Source organism: Coregonus lavaretus (genome assembly GCF_964263955.1).
Source record: "Coregonus lavaretus genome assembly, chromosome: 18".
Classification (NCBI taxonomy): domain Eukaryota; kingdom Metazoa; phylum Chordata; class Actinopteri; order Salmoniformes; family Salmonidae; genus Coregonus; species Coregonus lavaretus.
In genome coordinates, this window is record NC_140005.1 from 9,635,616 (window position 1) to 9,645,217 (window position 9,602).

Sequence of the window (9,602 nt, forward strand, 5' to 3'; positions counted from 1 at the left end):
ACGAAGGAGTGGCTTCTTAAGAAGCATTTCAAGGTCCTGGTGTGGCCTAGCCAGTCTCCAGATCTCAACGCCATAGAAAATCTTTGGAGGGAGTTGAAAGTCCGTGTTGCCCAGCGACAGCCCCAAAACATCACTGCTCTAGAGGAGATCTGCATGGAGCAATGGGCCAAAATACCAGCAACAGTGTGTGAAAACCTTGTGAAGACTTACAGAAAACGTTTGACCTGTGTCATTGCCAACAAAGGGTATATAACAAAGTATTGAGAAACTTTTGTTATTGACCAAATACTTATTTTCCACCATAATTTGCAAAAAAATTCATAAAAAATTCTACAATGTGATTTTCTGGATTTTTTTTCTCAATTTGTCTGTCATAGTTGACGTGTACCTATGATGAAAATAACAGGCCTCTCTCATCTTTTTAAGTGGGAGAACTTGCAAAATTGGTGGCAGACTAAATACTTTTTTCCCCCACTGTATTATAGCTGGCACAGTGGCCAGGAAAAAATCCCTACAGGGTAGAAATCTAGAGAGGAACCATACTCTGGGTGGGGCTGTGTGGTGTTACATCTGTTCATGTGAATGTGTCTGTATGAACATGAGGCAACGTGACAGAGTGCATGTTCTGCACTATGTGTTTATTGTTAGATGTGGGTGTGATGAGATGAAGCATCCTGAGGATGTGGTCACTATCAACAGTCAGCATTAGCATTAGCCACAATATGTACAATACAATGTTAGCTAGAGATTTAAATCTCAAGCTGCTGCTGCTCGCTATGGAGCCGCTGGCTCACATTTACATTTACATTTTCGTCATTTAGCAGACGCTCTTATCCAGAGCGACTTACAAATTGGTGCATTCACCTTATGATAGCCAGTGGGACAACCACTTTACAATATATCCCAAAAAAAATTGGGGGGGTAGGGGGAGGGTAGAAGGATTACTTTTATCCTATCCCAGGTATTCCTTAAAGAGGTGGGGTTTCAAGAGTCTCCGGAAGGTGGTGAGTGACTCCGCTGTCCTGGCGTCGTGAGGGAGCTTGTTCCACCATTGGGGTGCCAGAGCAGCAAACAGTTTTGACTGGGCTGAGCGGGAACTGTGCTTCCGCAGAGGTAGGGGGGCCAGCAGGCCAGAGGTGGATGAACGCAATGCCCTCGTTTGGGTGTAGGGACTGATCAGAGCCTGAAGGTACGGAGGTGCCGTTCCCCTCACAGCTCCGTAGGCAAGCACCATGGTCTTGTAGCAGATGCGGGCTTCAACTGGAAGCCAGTGGAGTGTGCGGAGGAGCGGGGTGACGTGAGAGAACTTGGGAAGGTTGAACACCAGACGGGCTGCAGCGTTCTGGATGAGTTGTAGGGGTTTAATGGCACAGGCAGGGAGCCCAGCCAACAGCGAGTTGCAGTAATCCAGACAGGAGATGACAAGTGCCTGGATTAGGACCTGTGCCGCTTCCTGTGTAAGGTAGGGTCGTACTCTGTGAATGTTGTAGAGCATGAACCTACAGGATCGGGTCACCTCTTTGATGTTAGCGGAGAACGACAGGGTGTTGTCCAGGGTCATGCCAAGGTTCTTTGCACTCTGGGAGGAGGACACGACGGAGTTGTCAACCGTGATGGCGAGATCATGGAGCGGGCAGTCCTTCCCCGGGAGGAACAGCAGCTCTGTCTTGCCAAGGTTCAGCTTGAGGTGGTGATCCGTCATCCACACTGATATGTCTGCCAGACATGCAGAGATGTGATTCGCCACCTGGTTATCAGAAGGGGGAAAGGAGAAGATGAATTGTGTGTCATCTGCGTAGCAATGATAGGAGAGACCATGTGAGGATATGACAGAGCCAAGTGACTTGGTGTATAGAGATAATAGGAGAGGGACTAGAACTGAGCCCTGGGGGACACCAGTGGTGAGAGCACGTGGTGCGGAGACAGATTCGCGCCACGCCACCTGGTAGGAGCAACCTGTAAGGTAGGACGCAATCCAAGAGTGAGCCACGCCGGAGATGCCTAACTCGGAGAGGGTGGAGAGGAGGATCTGATGGTTCACAGTATCAAAGGCAGCAGATAGGTCTAGAAGGATGAGAGCAGAGGAGAGAGAGTTAGCTTTAGCAGTGCGGAGAGCCTCCGTGACACAGAGAAGAGCAGTCTCAGTTGAATGACCAGTCTTGAAACCTGACTGGTTTGGATCAAGAAGGTCATTCTGAGAGAGATAACAAGAGAGTTGGCTAAAGACGGCACGCTCAAGAGTTTTGGAGAGAAAAGAAAGAAGGGATACTGGTCTGTAGTTGTTGACATCGGAGGGATCGAGTGTAGGTTTTTGAGAAGGGGTGCAACTCTCGCTCTCTTGAAGATGGAAGGGACATAGCCAGTGGTCAAGGATGAGTTGATGAGCGAGGTGAGGTAAGGCAGAAGGTCTCCGGAAATGGTCTGGAGAAGAGAGGAGGGGATAGGGTCAAGCGGGCAGGTTGTTGGGCGGCCAGCCGTCACAAGTCGCAAGATTTTATCTGGAGAGAGAGGGGAGAAAGAAGTCAAAGCATAGGGTAGGGCAGTGTGAGCAGGACCAGCAGTGTCATTTGACTTAACAAACGAGGATCGGATGTCGTCAACCTTCTTTTCAAAATGGTTGACGAAGTCATCCACAGAGAGGGAGGAGGGGGGGAGGGGGAGGAGGATTCAGCAGGGAGGAGAAGGTGGCAAAGAGCTTTCTAGGGTTAGAGGCAGATGCTTGGAATTTAGAGTGGTAGAAAGTGGCTTTAGCAGCAGAAACAGATGAAGAAAATGTAGAGAGGAGGGAGTGAAAATATGCCAGGTCCGCAGGTAGTCTAGTTTTCCTCCATTTCCGCTCGGCTGCCCGGAGCCCTGTTCTGTGAGCTCGCAATGAGTCATCAAGCCACTGAGCTGGAGGGGAGGACCGAGCCGGCCGGGAGGATAGGCGACATAGAGAGTCAAAAGATGCAGAAAGGGAGGAGAGGAGGATTGAGGAGGCAGAATCAGGAGATTGGAGGGAGAAGGATTGAGCAGAGGGAAGAGATGATAGGATGGAAGAGGAGAGAGTAGCGGGAAAGGAGAGCAAAGGTCGCGACGGCGCATTACCATCTGAGTAGGGGCAGAGTGGGTAGTGTTGGAGGAGAGCGAGAGAGAAAAGGATACAAAGTAGTGGTCGTAGACTTGGAGGGGAGTTGCAGTGAGATTAGTAGAAGAACAGCATCTAGAAAAGATGAGGTCATGCGTATTGCATGCCTTGTGAGTAGGGGGAGACGGTGAGAGGGTGAGGTCAAAAGAGGAGAGGAGTGGAAAGAAGGAGGCAGAGAGAAATGAGTCAAAGGTAGACGTAGGGAGGTTAAAGTCCCCCAGAACTGTGAGGGGTGAGCCATCCTCAGGAAAGGAACTTATCAAGGCGTCAAGCTCATTGATGAACTCTCCAAGGGAACCTGGAGGGCGATAATTGATAAGGATGTTAAGCTTGAATGGGCTAGTGACTGTGACAGCATGGAATTCAAATGATGAGATAGACAGATGGGTCAGGGGAAAAAGAGAGAATGTCCACTTGGGAGAGATGAGGATTCCTGTGCCACCACCCCGCTGACCAGATGCTCTCGGGGTATGCGAGAACACATGGTCAGACGAGGAGAGAGCAGTAGGAGTAGCAGTGTTTTCTGTGGTAATCCATGTTTCCGTCAGCGACAAGAAGTCGAGGGACTGGAGGGTAGCATAGGCTGAGATGAACTCTGCCTTGTTGGCCGCAGAACGGCAGTTCCAGAGGCTGCCAGAGACCTGGAACTCCACGTGGGTCGTGCATGCAGGGACCACCAGGTTAGAGAGGCAGCAGCCATGCGGTGTGAGGCGTTTGTATGGCCTGTGCAGAGAGGAGAGAACAGGGATAGACAGACAAATAGTTGACAGGCTACAGAAAAGGCTACACTAATGCAAAGGAGATCGGAATGAAATTAACTAAACATCTGGGGAAATGAGGCCTCCCTCACTAACCTTTCACTGAAACACACATTCTTGCACTCCACCATAGACATTTGTGTGATGGTTGTTTCCGGTCATCCTTTGCCCCTCCCCAACTTTTTCAGATGGTCCTTGATGTACAGGAAGAACTTCCTGGTGGCGAAGCAGTAGACCACAGGGTCCAGGAGGCAGTTGAGCCCCATCAGCATCAAGGTGACCTGGTGGGCGTCGTTAAGCCACTGCCTGGTCCGCTGGTCCCAGTCCATGCTGCCCCAGCCCTCCTTGATCTCCAGTACAGCCAGAGTCCAGGGACCCTGGACCACATGGTGGGGGAGGAAGCACACCACAAACACCCCCACCACGGCACACAGCATCTGCAGGGCCTGGCCCTTCACCCCCCGGGGCATGTATGAACTAGAGCCCCGAGTCTGGATAGGGGACTGGGCGAGCAGGGCCCGGGAGATGAGCAGGTTACAGACTACTACTACGAAGAAGACCAATACGAAGCACACCACGATGATGAGGTGGGTGGCGGCCACCGCCGCCACTACAATCTACAACCTTGCCCCCCTTCTTGGCTTGACAAATTCTTTGATGAGTGTGTTGATGGGTATGGTTTGGATACACAAAGACAGTGTGTTCATGGTGTGTCACATGTAGTGCAGTCAGGTTAGAGGTTTATGGGGTCAAACCTTTCAACAGAGGGTTCTACGTGGAACCCAAAAGGGTTCTACCTGGAACCAAAAAGGGTTGACCTATTGGAACCCTTTTCTAAGAGTTAAGTCTGGATCTGTAATCTGTGTGTATTTCAGTACCACAAAGTAGTTCTCCATGTCCCCTCCTATCTCCCTAGAGAGACTCTCCAATGTGAGGGTGTCGTCCACACCCAAGGACCTGGTAACCAGGGAGGGGCAGAGTGTCACCCTGTACTGTCAAGACACCTACCACCCTCCCTCTGTCGTCTTTGTAAATAATCAAAATATAGGACTATAGTAGGTTTCTGAAAAGCCTACAATGTTCATTCAGGCAATGTAAGTGTTGGTTGAATTTACTGTGATGTATTTTCCATGTACTTCCAGGATTTACTGGACCTGAAAAACCACCAAAGTAAGAGTATGATGAAGAATCATATCTGTGTGTTTTACTTGTGTCTTCCTGTGTATTAGATCATAATTAGCTGATCACTATGTTGATCATGTGTCTGCTGTCATCCACTAGGGGGAGGAGTCAGCCCCAGGCCCAGGCTGGGGATGAGGGAGAAGTCTACATGAACTGTGGTGAAACCAAACAAGCCTACACCGACCTGTACCCCGCTTACATGACAGGGGATGATACCTACGCCACCTTGGGATGATACCTACGTAACCTTGGGATGATACCTACACCACCTTGGGATGATACCTACACCACCTTGGGATGATACCTATACCACCTTGGGATGATACCTACACCAATTTGGGATGATACCTACACCACCTTGGGATGATACCTACACCACCTTGGGATGATACCTACACCACCTTGGGATGATACCTACACCACCTTGGGATGATACCTACACCACCTTGGGATGATACCTACACCACCTTGGGATGATACCTACACCACCTTGGGATGATACCTACACCACCTTGGGATGATACCTACACCACCTTGGGATGATACCTACACCACCTTGGGATGATACCTACACCTTGGCATGAGAGAGGGTGATGGGACTTACCCAAGGACAGGAACAACATATGCACATGTGACATGAACGTAACGCTACAATAACCTGCTTGATAAACCACATGCTGTAGATAACAGAAGAGATACATCCTCCTTTGCTCTCTCTAAAACACTGTGGGGCAGTTTCCCAGACACAGATTAAACCTAGTCCTGGACTTAAAAACTATTTCAAGAGATACTCCATTGACCATGCTTTTTCGTCCAGGACAATGTTAAATTGGTGTCAGAGAAACTGGCCTTAAGAGAGTTCGAGTTTGTTTAATATTTGAAGAGAATCTAGATTTGACTTATAAAAAAGTAAAGAGGTTTGAAAAGTGTTATTTTTCTTGTTTGTCTTCACTCATTTGCAAGATGCTGATAGTGATCTTTCTCAGAATCTTTTAACGGAAGCCTTGAATAAAACATTTATTGTGAAACAAAAAACAGGTATTTCAATAACAATATATCTGTTATATCAGATTTACATTTGAGAATGCAGTACAGCGTGCTACACAACACATTTTAATTGCATTACAAATATAGAGTTACAGTTACTGCAACATTTATACCAGAGGTCCATTAACTTTATAACCCACTCATCTCTGTTAATACTTCAGTAGCTAGCAGTTGAGAAGTCATCAAGTTCATCACATGGTTACCAGCCTTGTAAAAGGACTGTGAAGCTTGTTATTCCCTCATTCTTTACAATAACTAGCTTTAACAATAATTGCAATGCATCACATATTTTTTAAAGTCTGGTAACACTTTATTTGGATAGTCTGTAAACCATCTACAGATGGACTCTCTACAGACTATCTACTAACCCCTAACCCTAATCTTAACCCTAACCCTTATCCCAACCCTAACCTTAACCCAACCCTTATTCTAACCCTAACCCTAACCTTAGCAAGCAGTTGCTTGTCAACAAATAGTGTGTTGATAGTATGACCTCTCTGTAGAGCATCTACAAATGGACTATCTGGACTATCCAAATAAAGTGTGACCGAAAGTACTTCTGGGCTCCCAGTATTTATTTTGCAATCCTACAAAATTGCAAAACAAATACAATTTCACATTGTACCACAGGTGAGAGTAGGCTAAAATACTCTCTAGGCTAAAATCCATGCAATTCTACATAGCTCGTTTGGCAATTACAATTTCAGTTCATTACAAAGATTTGCTTATCTCAACATGCATGAACTTAAATATGTGTCCATGTTAGGTGCTCAAGACCGAGGAATTTTAAATTCCTTGCTCATGACTAGCTGTTGTTCAGCACCGAATTTCGAAGGCTCCAACAGCGATAGGACTATCCGAGTAAATGCACCATATCTTTTTTATCAAACGATCTAGTCTAGTGGCTTGGGACTGAGTTCATAGAGCTATTGTGCTATCATTTATAGAAGCTCCAGTTCCCTATAAAACTTCATATTTTCTCCTCTGATTACAGTAGAAGAACAGGAAGAAACAGAGGTGATGAAATTGAAGTCGCAAGTCTGTCACAAGAACAAAGTGTAAGATACGTTGTGAGATACAATGTAAAGTACAACTGAAAAGTGAAAACAAAGAATCAATGGTCCAAAGACTCCTGAAAGCACTGATTATAGCTGGCACAGTGGCCAGGAAAAAATCCCTACAGGGAAGAAATCTACTGAGGAACCATACTCTGGGTGGGGCTGTGTGGTGTTGCATCTGTTCATGTGAATGTGTCTGAATGAACATGAGGCTACGTAACAGAGTGCATGTTCTGCACTTTAGATGTGGGTGTGATGGAATGAAGCATCCTGAGGATGTGGTCACTATCAACAGTCAGCATAAGCATTAGCCACAATGTTTACAATACAATGTTAGCTAGAGATTTAAATCTGGAGCTGCTGCTGCTCGTTATGGAGCCGCTGGCTCATAATCTTGCACTCCACCATAGAAATCTGTGTGATGGCTGTTTCCGAGCATCCTTTGCCCCTCCCCAACTTTTTCAGATGGTCCTTGATGTACAGGCGGAACTTCCTGGTGGCGAAGCAGTAGACCACAGGGTCCAGGAGGCAGTTGAGCCCCATCAGCATCAAGGTGACCTGGTGGGCGTCGTTAAGCCACTGCCTGGTCCGCTGGTCCCAGTCCATGCTGCCCCAGCCCTCCTTGATCTCCAGTACAGCCAGAGTCCAGGGGCCCTGGACCACGTGGTGGGGGATGAAGCACACCACAAACACCCCCACCACGGCACACAGCATCTGCAGGGCCTGGCCCTTCACCCCCCGGGGCATGTATGAACTAGAGCCCCGAGTCTGGATAGGGGACTGGGCGAGCAGGGCCCGGGCGATGAGCAGGTTACAGACTACTACTACGAAGAAGACCAAGACGAAGCACACCACGATGATGAGGTGGTTGGTGGCCACTGTACGCTTTTCGTCGTCAGTGTTGTGGTGGAAGCCCTCGAAGCAGCGCGACACGTTGCGCTCATCCACCTGGATGCCCGTCTTCAAGAGGTGCGGCACGGACATGGACAGAGTGAGCGCCCAGATAACCATGGTGACAGCCACTCCGCGGTGCCAACGGTCGGACGATGCGGCATCAAGCGGGCGCGTGATGGCCCAGTAACGGTTGACGCTGATGGCGGCGAGGAAGAGGATGGAGCAGTAGGTGTTGATGAAGAAGAACACGCCGGTGACACGGCACAGGAAGTCGCCGTAGCGCCAGTCGCCGCTGCAGTGGTAGTAGCCAATCCAGAAGGGGAGGGCGCACACGAAGAGGAGGTCGGCCACAGTCAGGTTGGCCATGTAGATGCGGATCTCGTTCATGGCCTTGGCGTTGCGCATGCGCCGCAGCACGAACAGCACGTAACTGTTGGCTATCAGCCCAAGGACAAACACAACACCGTAGAACACTGGGAAGAGTGTGTAGCGGAACTCCGAGTCCAGAAAGGTTGTTTTACCCACTGTCGTTAAGTTCACTTTCCTGGACACTGCTAAGTCCTCTGGCATCCCCATGGTGGCCTCCACTGTTGGTTATGCTAAAGAAAGCAACTCCCTCTGTGAGAAAAAGACTTCATATTAGACTCATATTTCAAGAATCACTCTTTAATGTTCACTTTAGTACTACTCTTACTGTAGTCAGTAGGAGAACGTTGGACATGTCTAGTGTCTCTCTCAGGTGAAATGAATAGCTATAGGCCTATCCAGTCTGAGCAGTTGTTGATTCACTGAATCAACTCCTGATAACCACACAAAGTGTGTCACACACCACCATATTTGAGAGTTTCTCAACTTACTGTAAATGTAAATCAAATGCAGTTGTATCTATAGAAACCAAAAAACACACCTATCATAACAGTCAGCTATGACACATACAGGAATTGTCTTACAACACTTGTGTCACCAGCCTTTTCTGGTCTGCTTTCAAGAAGCAACACTTGCCGCGTTCACATGCTAGTCAGAAGTAGGAAACTCTGAAATGTCCAACTTGCTGATTCGTTGAACGTGGCACATGTAAAACTAGAACCGGAAATGTCAGAGTTTCCTAGTTCCGACTAGCACGTGAACATCAAATCAAATTTTATTTGCCACATGCGCCGAATAGAACAGGTGTAAACCTTAAAGTGAAATGCTTACAGTGAGGGAACAGCCCCGGTACCACTTGCCGCACTGTAGCCAAGAGAACAGTCTATGACTAGGGTGGCTGAAGACGTTGACAATTTTTAGGGCCTTCCTCTGACACCGCCTGGTATACATTCACATTTTTTAAATTTTTAGTCATTTAGCAGACGCTTTTACCCAGAGCGACTTACAGTTAGTGAGTGCATACATTTTCATACTGGCCCCCCGTGGGAATCGAACCCACAACCCTGGCGTTGCAAGCGCCATGCTCTACCAACTGAGCTACACGGGGGGCTATAGAGGTCCTGGATGGCAGGAAGCTTGGCCCCAGTGATGTACTGGGCCTTACGCACT

General features: G+C 48.1%; 1 protein-coding gene across 1 annotated transcript; it reads right to left on the reverse strand.

Annotated features, from left to right (window-relative positions):
* Positions 1 to 4,043: 4,043 nt before the first annotated feature.
* Positions 4,044 to 8,642, reverse strand: LOC311145311 (platelet-activating factor receptor-like; the record flags this gene model as incomplete). Its single annotated transcript, XM_084181545.1, has 3 exons — positions 4,044 to 4,502; positions 4,764 to 4,842; positions 7,531 to 8,642. 3 exons carry the CDS (start codon positions 8,640 to 8,642, stop codon positions 4,044 to 4,046), a joined length of 1,650 nt encoding a protein of 549 aa, XP_084037671.1.
* Positions 8,643 to 9,602: the final 960 nt, after the last annotated feature.